General features: G+C 35.2%; 2 protein-coding genes across 7 annotated transcripts; both read right to left on the reverse strand.

Annotated features, from left to right (window-relative positions):
• Nucleotides 1–3,296: 3,296 nt before the first annotated feature.
• On the reverse strand, nucleotides 3,297–11,711 carry cd8b (cd8 beta). 5 transcript variants are annotated; one of them, XM_051917732.1, is made up of 8 exons: nucleotides 11,399–11,620; nucleotides 11,115–11,159; nucleotides 8,149–8,319; nucleotides 6,246–6,599; nucleotides 5,304–5,396; nucleotides 5,134–5,220; nucleotides 4,774–4,807; nucleotides 3,297–4,439 (listed from the first exon to the last, which is right to left on the reverse strand). In XM_051917732.1, the coding sequence occupies exons 3-8, from the start codon at nucleotides 8,192–8,194 to the stop codon at nucleotides 4,421–4,423; spliced, it is 633 nt and encodes a 210-aa protein (XP_051773692.1). In that variant the 5' UTR covers nucleotides 8,195–8,319; nucleotides 11,115–11,159; nucleotides 11,399–11,620; the 3' UTR covers nucleotides 3,297–4,420. The 5 variants fall into 5 exon arrangements, with proteins under 5 accessions (XP_051773692.1, XP_051773691.1, XP_051773695.1 ...); XM_051917731.1 differs by lacking the exons at nucleotides 11,115–11,159; nucleotides 11,399–11,620 and adding an exon at nucleotides 11,637–11,711; XM_051917735.1 differs by lacking the exons at nucleotides 11,115–11,159; nucleotides 11,399–11,620 and adding an exon at nucleotides 11,637–11,707 and having other exon boundaries at nucleotides 6,246–6,596.
• Nucleotides 11,712–12,932: 1,221 nt separating this feature from the next.
• Nucleotides 12,933–21,608, reverse strand: zmat1 (zinc finger matrin-type 1). Of its 2 annotated transcripts, XR_007933304.1 has the most exons (8): nucleotides 21,372–21,608; nucleotides 19,655–19,761; nucleotides 19,477–19,563; nucleotides 17,699–17,831; nucleotides 17,354–17,614; nucleotides 16,936–17,026; nucleotides 13,820–15,369; nucleotides 12,933–13,713 (listed from the first exon to the last, which is right to left on the reverse strand). XR_007933304.1 is itself a non-coding variant. In XM_051917727.1 (7 exons), exons 1-7 carry the CDS (start codon nucleotides 21,499–21,501, stop codon nucleotides 14,361–14,363), a joined length of 1,818 nt encoding a protein of 605 aa, XP_051773687.1. In that variant the 5' UTR covers nucleotides 21,502–21,608; the 3' UTR covers nucleotides 12,933–14,360. The 2 variants fall into 2 exon arrangements, 1 of the variants encoding a protein (XP_051773687.1); XM_051917727.1 differs by having other exon boundaries at nucleotides 12,933–15,369.
• Between the last annotated feature and the right edge of the window lie 417 nt (nucleotides 21,609–22,025).

Raw genomic sequence — 22,025 nt, forward strand, 5'->3', positions numbered from 1 at the left:
AAGCTTTTGAGGTTTTTGTATGTTTTTGTTAGGTTTTGGATAGTAATTCCTTCTGATGGATCTGGTAACACTTGAGTCATTAGTAGGTTACCATGATCTTCACATTAGAGTACTGATCCAAATAGTAATTCCATTAGAAGGATGTAGAAACACTTGAGTCATTACTATCCAAAACCTTACAAAAACCTCAAAAGCTCACAATGATTTCTTTCAATATTAAGAGTTATCATGCTTTTCACTTTATAATGATCCAAATAATATTCCTTCTGAAGGAGATGGTAATACTTGAGTCATTTCTAGTGGGTTACCATGTTCTTCACTTTAGAATTAATTATACATTTTGCATTATTCACATTAATTATAAACCTGTATATAGTAGTTCTTAGTCGTTCTCTGGGAGGTATGAAAAATTAGTAGTTACTGATTAGCTAATAGTGAACTACCACATTCAACTGAGCACTATTACTTACTAATTCGTTAATCAGAGTTTCTTGTTAGAATGTTAATAGTGCGTTACTCATTTGTTCTTGTGTAGTTATTCATTAATGAATACGAAACTTACCCACTTTTTTCCTCAAAATTATTTGAATCAAAACCCAGTTAGCAGATATTATCGAAGCTGTAGACCTACACCATATCAAAGTACGGTAGCACTTTATTTTACAGGTGGTCAGTTTCACATGTACTTTTTGTAGCAATGACATTAACTGTGTAATAACTAGTAATAACCCTGTACCTATCCCTAAACCTAACTTTAACCTGTGTAGTTACTCAGTACTTTCGTGGGTAAGTATTGAAAGTGCACGTACTATGAAATAAAGTGTAACCCAAAGTACAAGTGTATTTTTCAAAAACGCGACTGACATCCATATGTTGCTTTTTTGGGGGTCAGTTTTATTTCTCATAAGGTTCAAACAATGTTTGCAGAATTAACCTGATACTTCAATATTAATTTAATTTATCATTTAATGTTAAAAGAGAGGTTTACAGGTGTAAAAGGTGTACAGACATAACAGGAAACAAATTCAAATGCATTTATTTTGCCAGTCTAGTTTCTGAACGCCAGCTGCACTCTATACACATTCACAAACGCATTCATGACTGGATTTTTTAATGTCCTCCATTATTACCTCTTGTTTCTCTACAACATTCATCAAGTGATGGATTGCTATAGGATATAGTTGTGTGATATTTTAAATTTTGTGGTTATATTTTACTAACAGATGCATGTTTATAAGCTTGTAATATTAAGCTCGTAAACATGCATCTGTTAATATTCAATGTTAATATTGCATATATATTTTAAATATAATACTTTTATATATTGTATATGTTTTAGCAGAAGATATATATATATATATATTTTACATTTTATATATATATATATATATACAATGTAAAAAAAAATCCCTGTAAAATTTACGGTAAAAAAACAGAAGCTGTGTTTGCTAGAACTTTACCGTAAAAAATACGGTAGCAACATTTTAGGTTTTACGGGACAGCAGTTAGTTTACTGTCTATTTTACAGTTCAAAACTGTATAATTTAAAGGTTTATATTGTAATAATTACGGTTCATAATATATACCGCTAAATACAATTTTTTAAAAGTATAATATATGCAATATTATCTTTGAAATGAATGAATTTATGTATATAAAATAAGTTATGTAATTATATTTTAGATGTGAATGAAGCTAGTATTGTGTTTTGATATGATCTTTTTAAATGAAGTATTCACTGTTGTCATTGAGGGTTAAGAAATCAATATTCTATGTTTGTAATCATTGTTTTCAAATCATTTTCAAACCTTCAGAGGAATTGGTCTTGTGTCTTTTTTAATGGATTCTACTTGAGACACAAAACAAAGACGAACACACATGGTCATTAAAAATTGTAGATTTTGCACACAGTGTAAAGTGTAATTGGGTAATTTTTCATACCAAGGCTTTAAATAAAATTGGCTGTATTTCATGTCAGAATCTATCATGCGTTGTGTGCAGATGCTCAGCGAAGATGAAGATCACCAAGAAAGTTATCAAGATGCAACAAAGAATAAGAATTCCTTCTTTGTTCTTCTGAACAATACCATATTGTAAGTTTAAGGAAAGTTACATGTACATGTACTATATTCATTTTCAAATATGAGAATACCCACTTTGAGATTTTTACACCTCATTCCTGATATTTTCTGAGTAATGTGCTTGTCTTCTTTTGCTTTAACGTAGGTAGACTGAAAGAACTGTATAATAAAGATGACCGTATTCTTATAAATCATTTGCCAAATGTAGTTTTGTGCACTTTTGAAATAAATAATGCTAGATGTATATGAATTTAATGTGTTCTGTTTTAACATTTTTAATGTAACCTGGTTTAATGTTTTTTCTACTATCAATAAAGAAAAATGTTTCCTTTTCCACAAAAAAATCCAATTTTTCCATTGGCATTTGTTGTACTGCATCTATATTATTGAAATCCCAACAAAATGAATAAACTAATGATAAAACATTGCTTTTACAGTTCAGAGACTGTAGAACTACACAATGTAATGGAGGTCTTGTGTTGAGTCTGTGCCTGTGACGCTCTCCATGCGGCAAGGTCTGTGGTCTCTCTGTGGTGGTTTTGTTTTAGTGTAGCGCTGAGGAGCTCAAAGCTGAACGAGCGATGCGAGAGAGATAATGTTCTGTCTTTTTGCACAGGAAGAGGTTTGTTCATTTGCCTCAAAGTATCAGGAAGAACAGCTGCATAGTCAAACTGAATGGCAGCACAGCTTCTCTCATACCCACATTTTTTTTTTTTTTTTTTTTTTTGACACAGACCTTTTATGTATTTTTGATTGTATTTGTTTTCCTCTTAAATAGTCCTTTTCATTTTAAAGGTTACATTTGTCTTGTATTTTAGTTGTTGTTCATTTACCAGCTTTTTGCTGGTGTTTTTGCGATTTAAATAAAGTCACAGTCCTCAAGTTCACACAGGTGTCCTTGCAGAGTAACCACAGGTGAAGTGTAGCTCATCACATTAACCATCAACATGTGCATAGCATATCAATTGTATTGAATTGATTTATAAGAAATATTTCAAGCTAATCAGCTTTGCTGCGATCAGACACTGGGCAATATCATTCAGTACAGTTTCACAAAGGGAACGCACACCCTCAGAGAGGGAAACTTTAACGCCTAAACACATAAACCAACACACCCTCAGATATGTAAGACAGGGGGACACCATAAATCCCCTACAACACAAACAGGTGTCATCACAAACAAATAACCCACAGAAACACTCAATAATACACTGATTTAAGAGAAAACATGAGATTTAATTTAACAAAGATTTATACAAACTATTTAAAGAGCATAACATTTAAAGCATTAAAAAGAAAACTGTACATTCAATTGCAAATTAAACATGCTGTGCTGTCAAGAACAAAACACAAATCTTGATAAAAACGTGGGTTAGTCCAGGTTGAGTGTGAGTTCAGTTTTGTAGTAATCCTGGTGGTACGTTCAGCTCTACAATAAATTAAATTCATAAAGTGGACTGTTGGCTGACTAACATCCAATGAGACACTTAACTATGAGTAAATTTAAAGGGATAGTTCACCCAAAAACGAAAATTCTGTCATCTCACCCTCAAGTTGTTCCAAACCTGTACAAATTTCTTTCTTCTGCTGAAAACAAAGGAAGATATTTTGAAGAATGTTTGTAACCAAATAATTGTGGGGCACCACTGACTTCCATAGTATTTTTTTCTTTTCATACTATGGAAGTCAATGGTGCCCCACAACTGTTTGGATACACATATTCTTGAAAATATCTTCTTTTGTGTTCAGAAGATAAGATTTTTACAGGTTTGGAACAACTTAAGTGTTAAGTAAATGATGACAGAATTTTTATTTATTTTTGTTTACAAACACTAGTTTTATAGACTTCAACAGGTCCATTTTGAAAAAAAAAAATTGCTTTGGAGAGAAAAAAAAACACCACCAACAAAAAATAAGAGAGCATGTACGTCAGGAATATATAAGAAAAAGAATGAATTTAGACATTTTATAATAATGTCTCATTAGTTAACATTAGTTAATGCATTAGCTAACATGAGCAAGACATTTATTATGGTATTCATTCATCTTTGTTAACATTACTTAATAAAAATAAACTGTTCATTGTTCGTTCATGTCAGCTGAGGTCCATGAAATAATATTAACAAAGACAATTTTTATAAGTGTATATGTATAAGCAAAAGTTGAAATTAACTAATCTTAATAAATGCTTCAGAAGTGAATTTCATTGTTAGGTCATGTTAATTAATGTAGTTAACTAATATTAACGAATGAAACCTTATTATAAAGTGTAGGTATGTAATGTGTTTTATCAAATTGTAGATACTTTTTGTTTGGAGATGAAGAGTCTGTTGTCCACCTCATCGCAACGGATTCGTCCTGTGGAGAAAATGGCAAAGTAAACTTTCTTTTAAAAATGCTCTTAAAGCACATGATATTGGCAGAACAAATTATTTAAGTGTTTATCAAAATTTTAAATGAGTCTAATAAGGCTGTCAAGACAGAGCCAATGCAAACACACATATAAGGGCTTTGATGTGAGCGCGAGTGTCGCAAATCAACATTAACCCACAACTATAACACTCTTGTTTAGTTGCTTATTTTCATCTTTGATCATTTAAGGGATATTTTAATCCTAGAAATAACATTCATTAAACAAATTATTTGATTTAAAAAAAAAAAAAAAAAGCACTGAAATCTCTTCTCAACTTACTTGGCGAATCGATGTCTGCACTTCTTAGGTAGACCTGTTGTCTCAATGATAAAAAAAATGAAAATATTAATGAGACACAAATTTTATATAAAATCAAAATTTGAATTAATTTCTTTACACTTTTATACAGTAACTGTTTAAACTGTAACTGAGCTATAAGCACTGTGATGTACTTCAGAAACTTTCCCAATGGACATCTACATGGGGCATCTGAGCATTTGAAACAATGCGTGCAAGAGTAAACAAGCATGTCACATGGCAAAACTAAAGTTGTGAAGCTCTTTCTTTGACCACTGCGATGTACCAGTATGTTACAAAGACATGTGTGAGTTCTATGTGTGTGTGTGTGTGTGTACTCACGACTGAAGTAGTAAAGTGTGCCTGCAAGTGTAATGGCCAAAAGCAAAAGAGAACCAATTCCCGGCCAAAGCACTGAATGTTCACAGCCTGCAAAACAAGAAACCAATCAAACTAAACAGTATAAAACAGCAAGAAATCAGCAGCATCTAACAGCAAGCCTCTGTCCGCACCTTTAGGTGAGTAGTTTGGGGTTTTGCAATTACAGGTCTTCTTCACAGGTTTCTGGGTCTTGACTGTTGGCGGCTGAACTGTTGGAGGATTCACTGGAGAACAAAGAAAAAGAATGTCAAGACAAAACAGACTGCATCTGCTCCATTGCGGACAGTGATTTCAGTGGATCTTTTAAGTGTTATGATTCTGAATATGAAGAATTCATGTATTGGTCTTTAAAATTGTAGGTAAAATAAAGATCAAAAGTGACCTCAGAACATGGACAAGAAACAAATGAAGATGGTTCTACTCAAATTTAAAAATAATTAATTTTTCCTTGATTCAGAGCTACCTTGTTTGCACATAGCAATCTTAATTGAATTAAATAACTAGCATAAATGAATGCAAAGACAATGTAACTGTCAGTGCAACCTGAAGGTTGAAAGATTCTCATATCCCCCCCAAAAAGTTGTAAAACTATGAAATTTGAATACATTGTGTCCAAGTCAACTAACATGAACTGTCCAGACCAGAAGATCCCAGACAGGTCTTAAACGGAACTCTAGGATTCTCAGGCCAAATACCTCGGCATCTCCGAACACTTTACTGCTGTTCGAATCTCTCATACCACATCTCCCATCAGTCATTTACTTTAAGCTACATGATCTTGAGATGTTCTTAGAGCACCATGAAAGAGAATAAAGACTTTGGAAACATCTCCACCTTCACACCAGGTGAAGATGGAACTTCAGGGATGGAAACCTCAAGGTGTGATTTTACTAAGATGACTCTGTAAACCAACATTTATCTCAGTTTCATTGATTTGGTCTTCTTGACTTTCTTAAGCCTAAAATGGTCATCCACGAATCATCAACAACACCATTACAGAGGAAAACTCAAGTTCGGACAAGAAAAAAAACAGGGTAGGAGACCAAAACAGAGAAGGAGAGCACTGCTCATACCTCCAGGCTTTATGTAATATCCAACAGGAATCATAGTCTTAGTTTTAAACATGCAGGAATAGAGGCCAGCATCTTCTTCCTGTAGTCCCATGAGGCGCAGGGTGTAGACCACCACCTTATGTCCGGAGGACACGGTGCCCTTGAACCGAGAGACTTCGATGTTCTCTGCATGTTGCTCTCTGCCAGCGCTGTTGACATACATGAGAAACTCAAGAGTGTTTCTACTCTCAAGGTACCGGAACCAAAACACCTCCTGGCAGGCATGATCTGGACATTCACAGGACAGACTTTCCGTGCCATTGATTTTGGGGTATAAAACATTCGAAGTAGCTTGGAAGCAGGGCAGAATGACTGCTTAAAGGGAAACAAAGGAAAAATCAGAGTCCTGCTTTGTTCATTATGTACATTTTCAGTTTCAGCTTTAACGATATAGTTTAGCCACATTTAATTTTAAGTGCATGGATGGTACCTATTCAAAGGACATTGATATATCTTATTTTAAAAGATTCTTTAAGAATACTATCTCTACAAAACATCACAAAAATTCAAATTCAGTATTCAGAATAAAATATATTACGGCAGTCATCAATTTTCTTCGACTTCTGCAGACTTCCTTATGCTAAGCTCATATTACTGTAGCACTTAAGTCCTGGTTTGTTCTTTATGCACATTTTGATTTTCAGGTTTAACTACGTAGTTTAGCTTAGATGTTACCTATTCAAAGGACACTTTCAGAAAGTAGAGCACAAAGGTTAAATATAGAATTAGAAACGGTAAAAGAAAAGACTGAAAAGTCATTTTTACGATAGACCATAAGAGGATTAGAAACACATTAGTCTATTTCCTTGTTATGTAAGAATGGAAACCTGAATAGACAGAACTCTTAGGTAGGCAATTTATGTTGTCTATATCCTCTTGCAAAATAGTTTTCCTCTCTTATCAGTGCCTGGGGGAAAATTTTGCATATGTGGGCATAGATTCATATGAGCAGAAAAAACATGATAATTTATGTCAGAGAATGGAAAAAAATCAATATTCAGTTTGGTACAAAAACCAAAATAGGCTGGTAGTGCGAAAGCATTAAATCGAGTCTTTTTAAAATCATAAACAATTTATTGGTTAACACTGACTTTTTTCGACATTTAAACATATATTAGATGCAAATATATGAGTGTGTGAGACTCAGTTATAGTGGATTATCTGGCTTGGTTACACTTGACATTCTACTAACAGTAAGTAACTTTGCAATTAAATGTCGACTACCTCTCATTAGAGTATCAGTAGACTGTCTGCTTAATATCTGCTAACACTTTATTTTGATGCTCCCGCAACAGACATTATGCTGACTATAAGTAACTTTGCAACTACATGTCAACTTATTCTACTAACCATAACCTAATAGTCTACTAATACTCTAATAAGAGTTAGCTGACATGTAGTTTCAAAGTTACTTAAAGTTAGTAGAATGTCTGTGTGGACCATCAAAATAAAGTGTAACCGTTTGTTTTTCAAAACTTTTAGATTATATGCATATTATCAAATATGTAAGTATTGTGTGCGCAAAATATACAAACAGTTGTATCAAATCCAAATATTTTCAAGCGCAAGAAATTTTGTAAATTGCCTTAGGATGCAAAACACCTTTGGGCCTACAGCGAAACACTGAGGCCATCACAAGGTTATTTTAAAAGATTCTTTAAGAATATCATCTTTTACAGAATGTCACAAAAAATTCAACTTTAGTATTTAAATAAAATATATAACGGCAGTCAGCAATAATATTTGACTTGTGCAGACTTCCTTGCGCTAAGCTCATTTTACTTGTAGCACTTACTGTATGTTTCAGGTCTGGTCACATTAGAATTTGACGCTCTTAAATATAACGGAAAGAAAAGTTCCTTACCTGCCATCCACATGAACAAATAACTGCACATGCAAGAGAGGGTCATCCTTGGGTGTCCGTGTGTGAGCTGTCAACTGTGTGTCTGTGTTTTCCTTTCTGTTCTTCATGTGTCACACTGAAAGGAGGGCCTGCCCTGCAGTGTGTGGGGCCAATGAACCAATTACTGACAGCCTATCAGAGAATGAGTCAGAGGAAACGCACATACACATAAAACATCAAGGAAAAATCAGGAGCCTTTTCAGAAAAACACATATTTCAGGTTTCGTTAACAAGAAAATAGGAACTATTTACATGCAAAAACATTCAAAGTTTTACTAAAAAGCTCTGAAGTACACAATTATCTTTCAGCGTGCGACGTGACAATGCTTCGACAATGCAATGCTAAAGAATGAATTTAGCATTTTTTTTGTTTGTTTATTTTTTACAAGGTTTTAGGAGTAGAGATGATCATTTAAATATATAGTTAACTTTAATATGATAGTATGTCATTTCAACACATTTTGAAGATATAACATCTATTTTGACTTGAAAACATCCTGACAAAAATTAGATGATCGTTTACTCTCATGCTTCAAGTAACTTTTAACAGACACGTTGTTAGAGAAGTTTGAGGATTTAAACTGAAATGGTTCAAATCAAAATAGCATGAAAGTATATATATGAACTCATAACTGAAATGATCTCCAACTTCTCCAAAACTCACGTATTTACAAAACTGTGAGAAAACCCACAGGTCATTCTATTTGAGCAGTTCCAGTGAATGTTAAAAGACTTTCTTCTCTACTCTGAAACAGAACGCGCAGGCTTGCTGAACCCTAAATGCCCTAAAATGATCTTTAACCCGAACGCAGGTGTGTGACCTGAGAAACACCTGCATCTGTCCGCAGTGCACCACAGCTAGAACAGCGTCAAATCTAACACAAACACATAATATAAAAAACACTTGTGATGAATATCAGATAAGACTGAAATTAATCACAGATCCAACTCAACGTACTGCTAATGCTGGATTAATGAACAAATAACCTATAAAATCGCTTAATGAATCAATTAATAATCACATTAATAAAGTACAGATGGCGGCATATAACCAACAACGTTGCAGCGTGGCAAACTAAATACTTTTTACCTCAAAGTGTTGATAGAGTAGGCTACATACATTTCCCATTTCTGACAGTATGGTGATAGATTTAGTTTTGAGCGTCGTAAGCAGCCTAGTAAAAGTGTGCGACACTATGATTTGTCCTGGACTAAGATGGAATAAAGATAATACAAATTTGAAATGCGTTCAAAACGTTTGACAGCTTATCTTAATACCTCATGAGGACACATATAGTCAAGTTAATTGTTAAAAATGGCATTTAGTTAATTGTTAAAACAATTATTTTCCATATTTTTACCAATCATTTTAAAGGAATTATATTGAATTTCTACATTGTCTAAACGTTTTATTAAATTATTAGTAAATAATAAATATATATTATTATTCAATTAAATATTAAAAATTTAATTATGACATTCTCATTCAATTATCTCCCCCTCTGGTTTTTGAACAAATCGCACCTTGAGTACATATACATTTTTGGGAAAATAATTAAAAGAAAAAAAGAGATTTTTTTTTTGTTTATGATAAACTTTTGTTTATCGTGTTATGTTATTCCCCCAAAATGCATAGCCATTACATCTTCTTCTACAACCTACACTTTTGAATTTATTTACTAAGGAAAATCAAGAAAATGCTTAAAAGTATCCATAAAATAAATTATTTTATGAATACTTTGAGTTAAATGGATAAAAATAAAGTAATATTTTATATACACTGTAAAAAAGAATTGTTGGTTTAACTTAAAAAAGTAAGTTACCTGGTTGCTTTAAAATTTTTAGTTCATTGAAATTAAAAATTTGAGTTAATACAATGAAGGCGACTGGTTTATAATGAACAGAAACTCAAAATATTAAGTTATCTGAACCACATTAATTTTCTAAGTTGATCTGACAACATAAAAAATGTGATAACAAATCATGATTTTTTTTTTTTTACAGAGTAGTAATGAAAAAATACATTTTATGATGAATTGTATGTACTCGATCTTGTCATATCGGCTGAATTAATAGTTAGGTTAAACTAATGAAAAAAAAAACTGCTAAACTTGCTCATCGTTTTTTCACAGTGTAAAACTGCTTTTACACTACAATCACATATCGATAGAGCAGATCACAGTTTATTCCAAGGCCTCTAGGTTGGACAAACACATTTAGTTCATAATACTTCATTATAAGTCATTATTGCACACTAAATTTACACGTCAGTGACACTAAACAACCTGAAGAACCAAACTGAAGGCCTAACTCACAGCTAAACATTTGCACCACAAAGTCAAACCGTTGGTTTTGTTCAGAAGCACAACATTTCTCAACTCATTTAACAAGCCAACGTGCTCGTTTTCCACTCCACGTTCTAGATAAACTGCACTAATGAAGTTTTTGAGAGTGTGGGACTTCGGAGCCTGAAGCTCAGGGGGGCTTGTGTGGGAGTTTTGAGCTGAAGCGTTTAAGATCTTGATCATTGGCGAGGAGGGCTGAAGGGGCTCATGGGACGTGGAGGGGTCGTGAAGAGGGGAGGATGTGGGAGATGCACATGCCTCGGAGGTCGAGGGTACGACAAAGACACAGGGAGCCGAACCACACGATTCTTTGAAAACAGGAGATCTCAGGGGGCTTGAGAGAACGCTTCAGTGCGACTGTCGACGAGCTTGTGTCGACGGAGGGCTTTGAACTCTGCGGTTACAAAGGCTTAGGAAAAAGGTTCATATAGTTCTGAAGTACAAACGCTGTGTTATAGATACAGGTGTTAGTAATATGCATTAAAGTGCATTTGAAGATCAACACATGATCATTAGAATTACAAACATTAGAATTCATCCTGCACACAAAATAAAGTGAATTATGTCATCATTTCTACTCACAATCATGTCGTTCCATGTACACTACCAGTCAAAAGTTTGGAGTCTCTTATGCAGAAACACAGTAAAACATAGCAATGTTGTGAAATACACTGTAAACCCTGAAGCTCAAAATAATTGGTGCGAGTAGGGCAAATTCAAATTAAAGTATTAAATTATAAAATAAGTATTTAGAACTTTCTTTTTCTTTTGAGTTCACGAAACTGACACATTTTAAGTAATTGAATTGTTTAATTGTTTTAAGTTTTATGAACTTGTTTCTTTTAATTTAGACAAACTAAATTTACCTGAAACTGGGCGAGGGGGTGACAAGTGGAGCATGGGCTTAGTTTGAGAACAGATATTTCATAAATGTTCTATATTGCCGTACTCTTTCAGAAATTGCTATGCTATGCTAATGTTATCAAAGCATTAGCTGCGTCCAAAATCGAGTACTTCTCTACTATATAGTAGGCGAAAAACAGTATGCGAACAGAGTAGTATTTCCGAATTTATAGTATTCGTAAAACAGTAGACGAAAAGTACCCGGATTACTTATTACTTCCAGTGAGATTCTGAAGTGCGTATACGATGGGCACTTTAGGCACTTCATGTGCACTTTCGGTCTTGTGGACTTACAATGGCCGCTGCGTGCGCGTGTCCGTTAAGTCCACAAGACCATAGGGTGTCCCATTCGTCATTTGAGCTTAAAGAAGGGTGCTCGTGAGCACCCCCTTTGCGGCTGCTATGCGCCCTCGATGCGCACTTCTGCTGAGCCCGCAGGTCTGCGAGCTACGCAGAGGAATTTACCCGGCAGTCAAAGCGGCATTACGTCGTAAAAGTGCGGACTCAGAGAAAGACCGTGAGGATTTAGGGTGCGATTTGGGACAGGGCCTTACTATCCCATGAGGCCACGGGAGAGTGAATGGAGCTGAAGGGACATAACTGACGCTGGTAGGTCATGTGACAGTAACAACATGGCGGATGTAGTACATCCAAATTCATTCATACTACACGCATTCGTACTATATAGAACATACTTTTTCAACGGTCATGAAGTAAATTTAAAATCAAATGTAGCTCCTACTCAACAGTACGCGATTTTGGATGCAGTCATTGTGTTACCAATTAGCATTTGCTGAATTAGCTAGTTATAGCTAGCTAAATTTTCACTACTAAAAATATAATTTAAGATGTTGGCGCTGCTAGCCTTTTGGGCAGCACGCCGACATATAACGGCATTTTGCTTTGGGCGACTAGAGTTCGAGTCCCGGATCGCGGGCCTTTCCCGATCCCGTCACCCCCTCTCTCTCCCACTTCACTTCCTGTCTGCTTACTGTCCTATCATAGTAAAGGCAAAAATAAATCTTTAAAACATAAGTTAATGTTAAATGATAATTTTAAGTTTAATGTATGAGTACAAAATTGAAATATGCCAGTTCTGTTTTTCTGAATTTCTTAAAATTTTTGATGCAACTGATTACCTGAATTTTTTTGAGTTTTGCCAACTTTTTTCGGGTTTACAGTGTATATTTGCAATTTAAAATAACTATTTTCTAACTATTTTTTGGTGTGTTCATGACTAAAAAAAATAATAATTTAGTTTCAAAAGACATAGTGCACAAGTCTTTTATGATCATTTTTATGATGCTTTTTATCGTCATATTGGACCCAATTCACATATGAGTTTGGAAAGACACAAGGGTTAGTAAATTACAGAATTGTCATTTTTGGCTGAATCATGTATTTTGCGTTCTGCATTTTCAAGTATCATTTCCTCTGAAACACAATCATCGTCCCACAATAAAAATATTCCCTAAGAAAGTTCTCTAAAACCAAGAATTGAGTTGAAAATTGTTTAATGGGGCCATTGGATATCAGATGCGCAGCACAACAATTTTTCTTGATTGTGATAATTGTTTGAACTCTCAAAAAGGGAAATACAGCTCTATGCAAGAAAGAGGTCAACAGAGTAGTCTTGTCCTCATTCAACTTCTGCACCTGTTAGACCTGCAAACAAAAATATTCCTGTATGCTGCTGCTGCATCGAATGAGGCTGATGTTACATTACTCTTTCACACACACACACACACACACAGAAATGCAACAAAACAAAGGATTGCAGCTCTTCTGATACAGGGAAATGTTTATAATATACAAATCTAACCTCTATTCAGACAACTCTAGTCAGGGTCTGAAAAGCATTTCAAGGCTGATCCAGATACAGTGTTCATGCTGGCAATCAGCACCCCCTTGAGGCTAAAAGTGGAAATGCTTCTAATAAGTCATGAACATAAGGAAAAGTTCATGTATGAGATTTTTAGAAAACATTCAACAATAAATACTATATCTATGCTGATATAAACAGTGAGAGGGATTTATTTGATGAAAAGCCTGAAGCAAGTTGAAGGATACATGGGTGGATGGCTCATGTAGTGTTTTTGCATCACATCACAAGGTATAAAATTTCTACTGATTTCTCCAAGAGAGAAGTGCAGCTCTAGAGACATCCTATATAGTCTGTAGTCCTGAGCATTCAAAGGAATAGTTCATCCTAGAATGACAATTTTCACACCATTTTCTCACCCTCATGTCATTCCAAACTTGTATGACTTCCTTTGTTCTGTGGAACACAAAAGAGGAGGTTTAGAATAATGTTTACACTGCTCTTTTCCACACTGTGTAAGAGGATTAATGCTGTAAAGCTCTAAAAATGACAAAGAAAGCACCTTAAATGTACCAGGTTGCTCAAACCACTTGCAATATGAAGTCTTTTGACACAATATAACAGCTTTGTGTTTGACAAACACTGTAGGTTCTTGAGTGTCACAGCAAGTTTGAATATGTGGAATCATTTTCAATATTTTAAGTGAATATCAACATAAATTTTGATCTGTACCTCACTAAAATTCAGAATATAGTGCACAAGTTGTATTGACTACATATTTTTGGAGACTGACAGCTTCCATTCCATTGCATTGGCAAAATGTACCATGAACATTCTTCAAAACATTTACTTTTGTGTTCCAGTGAAAAAAGAAAGTCCTATGGGTTGAAAATGAAATGAGGGTGAGTAAATGATGACAAAATTGTCATTTTTTGATCCTTTAAAAAGGAATTGAGAGCAGATGAATTTCTGTATGAAAGAAAGGCCTTAAGAGTTCTTCAGAGAGCATAAATAGTGAGATGGGTCCAGGAGATTTCAGTGCTCTTCTGAGGTCCCGTGCAGTTTTATTACAACAATACTGTCAAACCATCATCGAATAGTCTTTAAAAAACACCAAGAATAGTCTCATCCCAGAGCCTTTCCTCCTCTGTCCTGTTGTCTTCTTGGTTTGTCTTCTCTTTTCCTTTTTTCTTCTCTTTTTTATGTTTTTGTTTGCCATCTTTTGTTTCTGTCCTTTCCTCCCCATGTTCCTCCATCCTTCCCTGTGCTTCCTCATTTTGCACTTCAACTTCTTGTTTCTCCAAGAGCTCCTCTTCTTTTTGTCTCTTTTCATGATGTCCATCCCTATGCCTCCTCCTTTTCTTGCTTTGTCTTCTTTTACTTCTGCTTTCCTCATCTTCACTAGAGCTTCTATCTCTTTTTCTTCTCTCCTTCCATTTCTTATTTCTATCATCTTCTCCTTCTACACTTCCTCTCCTGTCTCCCTTCCGCCTCTTTTTCCTTTCCCCTCGTTCCGCTACTCCTTCCCTTCCTCTCTTTTCCGTATCAGACCCATCCTCCTGATCTCTTTTGCTCTTTCCGTGCTTTCTCATCTTCTTCTTCCGTCTCCTCCTCTCTCTGCTGTCGTAACTGCTGCTGCTGTCACTACTGCTGCTAGTGTAGGAGGAGGAGCCTGAGAATGAGGAGGAGCTAAATGAATCAGGGCTCCTCCCCTTTTTATATAGTTGACCAGGTATGAATGGAGGACGGGAATGTGGTATATATCCCGGCTGATAGGGTGGGACAGGGCCAGTCACCCCAAAGCCAAACTGAGGGACCTGAGACTGGAATTGTGGGTGCCAGTGAGGTCGAGGGAAACCAGGAGGCGGAAAATGTGGCATCAACTGGCCAGGGTGGGGTATCAACTGGCCAGGATGAGGTATCTCTTCTCCTGTCAGTGAACCTTCTGTTGCACTCTCATCCAGAACCTTGCTTGCTTGTCCCACAGTGCCCAGCCCTGCTTTGGGCTCCAGTCCCCGGGCCTTCTGCACCTGGATGTAGTCAGCCAGCTCATCCTGGAAGGAGTCATACACTTTCTTCTGAGATTTGCACAGCTCAATAACTTTCTTCTCTCTAAGTACCAAGAAGAATGAAAAAGAATGAAGTCACTTTCACTGATTCAGATGGCTGATAACAAGCAGATTAAGATTAAAATCGTTGCACGTAAACTATTGATCAACCAATATGGGTTTAACAATAGCGTACGCAAATAAGTAAAATGCAGAAGTAATAGCAATATGTATGAACATTTTAAAGAAAATTAACTTTTTAACACAACACTTTTTAACTTTTTAACAATTAACACAATTTAACTCCACAGAATAGCTACCTTTTAATTTAGGCCCCATGAAATCCATTTTATTTTTCCCTATATTCTGTGTTTTCCATTTTATTTTCTTGGGATTTGGTGTCTTATTATTTAATACAAATGTATATAAACATTAACAATTTAATCAAGCTTTTAAAATGTAATCAAATGAAAATATAACAATTTACAACAAAAAACCATTGCATTTTTTTTTTTTTTTTAATGAAATAAGATGCTGAACAACAGAACTGTGTTCTGGTTTCAACAGGCATGTGTTCATGCCCTCATATATTGAGACAGCAGACGCTGAAAACATGGTGAGCATTTATGTATCAGACGAATCTACGGCACTCATTCACAGAGAAACGCAGAAATCACTTCTTAGAAACATGCACTGACTGGCTGTTGTTGCGTTTATTTCTGCTGTGTGATAGGTTGTTCCATATCGAGTAAAAATATCCAGAGCTTATCGTCGTCATCGATGCAAATTTTATTGCAATCTTGATATGATACTGTTTATCACCCAGCCCTACTATGAAGGCGTATTTAGAAAGTAAATTAGATTAATTCTGATTTCATTTTTACTTTAAAATATTTGAAAGCAGACCATATTCACTTGGAAGTTCATTCATGAAGCATTCATGGTTATATCGATAATGTAAAAATGTAAAATATTGGCTGACTAATCGGCCTGGTCGATATATCGACCTATCGCTAATGAAAACTAAGGTTTATGTCCAGATGGATCCGGCATTTTGGGAGCCTGAAACCGCTATTTTTTTAAACCGGGTCCCAGAGTGGATAAATCTGGAAACGACACCCTTACGTTTTTGTGTGTACAGCCAATCCGTATATTTTGTGAAACGATGGTCATCACCCCACGTCTCGACCCTAGTCAGACAATGCTACGTCACGTAACAGCAACAACAACAACAATAGCAAACTACATGCTTGTGTTCGTGCCGCAGAAGCTACTGGGCCTATTAACTTTACTAAAATAAAGCTTTATTACTAAGCTTTACTAAAGTTTGTATACATGCTCCAAGTCTTTAGTGTATCTCTGTGGCAGAATTACAGCCACATACTGGTCTGGCATGTATACCACATCAATTTGAGTTGGTTTCAGTGGTTACGTGTGTACGCAGATATTTCTTGAGACGACGCCGTACTTATGGAATTTTTTTTTTAGAGCGAGGAAGAAAAAAAAGATTAGGGAAAGCTCTGGCTTCGTGTGGATGTGGCCTCAGTCTCCTAAAACAAGGTACAAACCCTAGGGGCTGCAACACAATAAAGCATAAGATGAAATAACTAATAAGAGTAATGTCACTCACTTGACAAAGTGTTTGTTACCCTGCATGTGTGCCTGGTACATCTCTATTGAGCTGAGCGTCAGACAGCAAATCGGACAAGTCAGGGAGCTCACTGTAATGTGTAGTGAGAGGAAAACAAAATAGTACAAGAAATAGGGTTTAATAACAAGAAAATAAAGCAAATTGTCAAATATGAATCTTTAAAATCAGTCAACCATCCATTGACTACAGCATATCTGTTTACATTAATGGATTACATATGACCTCCTAAAATAATTGTTATGCTTTATATACTTTAATTATACAATTAATTTAAAATAATTAAATAAGTTTATTCAAAATTAAATAATTAAGCAAATTATAAATATTATTAAATCAAAACATTTATTAATTTTTATATTAATTAATTTGGTTGACATAGATGTACTTTAATGTATACCATGTTCTGACTGTTCCCCCATCTGGTCCAGCATTTCCTGTCGGGACTGGTTCCGCTGATGCTTCCGGCCGCTGTAGTGCTGCTGAGCAACCAGAGGGTTGTTGAAGGAAGCACTGCACAGAGCACAGTACTTGTTGGGATCACTGAGGTCAATCTCTTGATCAGCCAAACCAGAAGTGTCGCTCTGCTCCTGACTGATTGGATTTTGCACAGTATTCACTGATGGGAGGGCAACAGGAGATGTGGATTCTACGACGGGCACTGAAAGTAGAATAATTTGAAAGGTGGTTTTGCTCAAAATGGTGACGAGCCAAACTCAACAGAACCCAGTTTGATTTTACTCACCTCCAGGTGGTGGAGGATTGGTTTTTCTCATGTTCTTGGCATGAACTTTGCCCTCATAGTGCGACTTGGCCACAGTGGGAGAGCTGAACACCATGCTGCACAGCTCGCAGAACTTCTCTGCAGACAGACCTCTCTGTAACAAAAAAGCACACAATACGAATAATCTATTGTCAGCCTTAAGCTACAATTGAAAACATATTTTTGTATAGAGAAGCATGCTGTTTTGACCATTATTCTCTCTTGATTTAACTATAACGAACAGGTTAGCTTACATACAGTAGCTTTCCTTTTTGAAGTAGTGAATGAAGTTCGAGTCCGATATCCTTTGCCAATTATTATGTACACAGCAAATCTCCCTTTATAAATATGGTCAATTTCAAAGTGTTTATATCCAAAAGAAATGATCTTGGGAGATTTTCTTATACCCTCTGTAATTTACCACGCTGTATTTTTTTTTTCTGTGCTTGTGCAGCATCACGCAATCACACAGACTCTGATAACTGGTGTCAGTGGTTCCGTTTGTTCATCAATTGATGTTACGATGATATATAAAAAAATAATTTAATTACTTTATAAAGTCATTAAGTCGAGTCATATAGTTCAAGTCAATTCTTGAGTCACTGGACCTCAAGTCGAAACCAAGTCATTTTCTTCATTTAGCTATTCAATTTGCGACTCGAGTCAGACTCAAGTCATGTGATTCGAGACCCCCACCTCTGCTTAAAAATTCACTTTTGAGGAAAACATTCCAGGATTTTTCTCCATATAGTGGACTTCAACAGTTACCAACGGGTTGAAGGTCCAAATTGCAGTTTCAGTGCAGCTTCAAAGGGCTCTATATGGTCTTGTCTAGCAAAGCAATCTGTCATTTTCTAAAAAAATAAAATAACATTTATATACTTTTTAACCACAAATGCTCGTCGAGTTTTTCACCTTTACAACGTGATTACGTACAGAGCAGTGCAAGATGAGCACTTGCGGTTAAAAAGTATATCATTTTTATTTGACCCATCTTTTCAAGAACCTTATTCCTCAGCTGGGATCGTGTAGAGCCCTTCAAAGCTACATTGAAACTGCAATTTGGACCTTCAATCCGTTGTCCCCCGGTGAAGTCCACTATATGGAGAAAAATCCTGGAATGTTTTCCTCAAAAATCTTAATTTCTTTTCGACTGAAGAAAGAAAGACATAAACCTCTTGGATGACATGGGGGTGAGTAAATTATCAGGAAATTTTAATTCTGAAGTAAACTAATCCTTTAAAAGCAATACATGCATATTCTGTAGGGCTGGGACAATAAATCGATTCATCTTGATTTCTGAGATTTTCCGAATACTCTCTCAAATCGATCCTGAGCTTAGTTTTTAACAGCAGATGGCGCTCTAGGCTAATTTTTAACCGCATGCTCAAATGCTCAGGAAGAAGAGTGCTCGTGCGTTCGGTTGAGTCTGAGAATGTACTTGCACCTCAGAATGCTTTTATGATGTGAGATTGATGTAAACAGCCCACTGCAAACATCCTTGTAATTCGATTCAACCTTTTCAAACTTTCTGAATGATTATTTTAGGTTCAAGTGGTGTAAGGAATAGGAAGCAAGAAGAGTACAGCTGTTTCTAAAGCATGTTTTAAATCTGCTGTTAAAAACTAAGCTCAGAATCTATTCGAGAGAGAATCGTGATGCATCCAGAAAATCTCAGAATCGATCCAGAATCATTTCTGGATTCGTAATGCATCAATTTATTGTCCCAGCCCTAATATTCTGTATGATCTGTTACATACCAACAAGCCTCCACATTCTTGGCTCGGTTTGATCATTTTAGCTTTGTTGTTCAGGTACATCCTGACCCTTTGTGCATGCTTTTTCCCCTAGTAGCATAGAAAGCAGTGTTAGAAATATGACAGCAGCCCTGAACTTGAAACAGAAAAACTTGAAACAGAAAAACTTGATTTCACAAACCTCATAATGAGAAACTCTCTGGGACTCGTGAATCAGGGTTGCTTCACACACATGACAGAAGTTATCCGTCAACAAGCCTTTGAGAAAATCACTGTCACTCTGAGACCCTGCAGGAAAACCAGACAGTAAAAGTGAAAATAATGTACACATTTAAACAGGGTTGCTTTAAGCTCTGAAATAATCTGAACATAATTTTGTGCAAGGTAGCATGAGTGATGTGGTTTGTGTAGACAGGATCCCATTAGCAAATTTCTACCAATCAGATTTTCATAGAGCATGACATTTATGATTAGAAATAGATTTTAGATACAAAGTGAGACATTCAGTAACACTAGTCACAAAGAAATGGAGAGTACTGTATTGTATCTCTTAGAAATATCAGTATAACTGGCTAAATTGTGATTTAACAAATAATGAGCATGAACAGAATGAATTTTGTTCATGAATTCATTCCTACATAAATCGTTGGAACTTATCTAAATACGATAATTTACGCAAGAATGGTTTTACAGACGATTTACCGAGGAATTCGTTCTGCTTACATTTCATGAATGAGGCCAATTTGTGTGAGCAAAATCTACCAGTAATAGTGTATCAGGATCTTGTGGTGCAAGACTAATGGAACTAGTCAAAATAAAAAAAACTTATTTTAACTTAATTTTTCAGAATTAAGGATGCATCGATTTTCATGCTATGCTTGTCTGATTAATGACCAATATTAAAATTTTATATTATAAAAAAAAAAACACAAACACAGTTAAAGACCAACAGCTTTAAATGTTACAACTGAATCTAGACACAAGATTATAAAGAACTAAATTATTGAAACTGATATTTAAAAACGTCCCATAAATGATATTGTACAAAGAGACAATTTGTGCATGCAGTGGTTTCTTTTGCCATTGTTTTAATGAATATACTGCTGTAATGTACATATCTCTAAATAAAAGAGTGATGTTCATGTTACTGTAAAATAAATCAAACTTACATGAATTCCACGTCCATTATTTGCATAAAATGGTGAATCAATTCACTCAGGCTGTTTGTTCCTAAATGTGTCATTGTATACTATCAGTTCAAACAATTTAGTCACAAATGTGTTTTATACAAGATTGTGGATACTTACATTGCATAAAAAATAACTAAATTTTGATTCATGTTTATTTGTTTGTACCATTGTCTAATAGAAAATATACATTGCTTTCCTATGTAACGTGATACTAGAATTTTCTTTAAACAAAATGACATTAGTTAAAAATATAACTACTGAAAACTAACTAAAACGTTTAAAATTTGCACAAACGAACTGTTTTTCAAAACTATTTTCCAGAATAAGTATTATAGGCAAAAAATTAATAAATAAATAAATAAAAAATACATTAGCTTCCTGGCTAGATTGTGGTTTAATCGTCGAATTAATCGATGTACACGATGTTTTTCTGATTCATTCAACCCACGTTTTGTGTCTTATCGTGTATTTTCAGCCGATAATCGACTTAAACACGCAAGACTTTTATAAAAAGAGGGATTTTTGTGGTGGTTGTTTAAGGTGAATAATGGGTACTAATATTTAGCCTAGCCTAGCTTGTTGGCTCGCTAAGCTTTATTACCACCCATGAATCCATCTCAAACAACTCAAACACAAACATTCGATGCAAATAAACTCCATATGACTGCATTTTTGAAGTTTTTGAAGGGTTTCAACTTATAGACTCACCTTCTTCAACCTGAGAAATATTGGTGTTAGTGTTTTGTACTGTTTCTGGATTGATATCGTCTGTATTTTTGATATTGTCTGTTTCCGCACACTGCGGAGAACACGATACACTAGCTTTAAGCTCGGACATTTCTTTAAACCTGGAAATAAATCAAAACTGAAGCAGTTTTAGCTAAAATGCCAAAGAGCTCTACATGGCAATGGCTAAGATATTAAGGGAGGTGATATACGCATGCGCAGTAGGATCACGTTTCTTTACGTGCTAGGCAGCCACTGAATTGAGCAGATGCTTACTGCCACCATCTGGTGTTTTATGTTATTGAAGATTAAATACTTATAATTCAATCGAACCTTCGTGTTATTAAATACGCACTATGTTATATGAAGTATGCAATTATATTAACATTACAATGGTATAAGCATAGTTTTTTCTAAAAAAAAAAAAAAAAAAAAAGCATTCAGATATTATTACTACTGTAAAATCAAGCAAAATCAGTAACCTGTCTCTGAAATGAATTCAGCTTGGTGAATTATTAACATTATGATTTATTCCTTCAGTCTGAGAAATAGGTGAAGTGCCATGAATTTCTTATTGTACATTAACTGAAGAAAAATATGAACTGGTTAAAAATAGAGATGTATAACTACAGTTCG

Source organism: Ctenopharyngodon idella, chromosome 13 (genome assembly GCF_019924925.1).
Source record: "Ctenopharyngodon idella isolate HZGC_01 chromosome 13, HZGC01, whole genome shotgun sequence".
Taxonomy (NCBI): Eukaryota; Metazoa; Chordata; class Actinopteri; order Cypriniformes; family Xenocyprididae; genus Ctenopharyngodon; species Ctenopharyngodon idella.

Excerpts from the sequence above, each read along its gene's own strand:
- zmat1 (XM_051917727.1), bottom strand. The coding sequence starts at position 21,501 with ATGTCCGAGCTTAAAGCTAGTGTATCGTGTTCTCCGCAGTGTGCGGAA. Across the intron at positions 19,564-19,654 it reads AGAGAGTTTCTCATTATGAG|GGGAAAAAGCATGCACAAAG; the intron begins GTTTGTGAAATC and ends CTATGCTACTAG. Across the intron at positions 17,615-17,698 it reads CAATCCTCCACCACCTGGAG|TGCCCGTCGTAGAATCCACA; the intron begins GTGAGTAAAATC and ends TTCTACTTTCAG.
- cd8b (XM_051917731.1), bottom strand. The coding sequence starts at position 8,194 with ATGACCCTCTCTTGCATGTGCAGTTATTTGTTCATGTGGATGGCAG. Across the intron at positions 6,600-8,148 it reads TTTGTTCATGTGGATGGCAG|CAGTCATTCTGCCCTGCTTC; the intron begins GTAAGGAACTTT and ends TTTCCCTTTAAG. Across the intron at positions 5,221-5,303 it reads CCCAAACTACTCACCTAAAG|GCTGTGAACATTCAGTGCTT; the intron begins GTGCGGACAGAG and ends CTTGTTTTGCAG.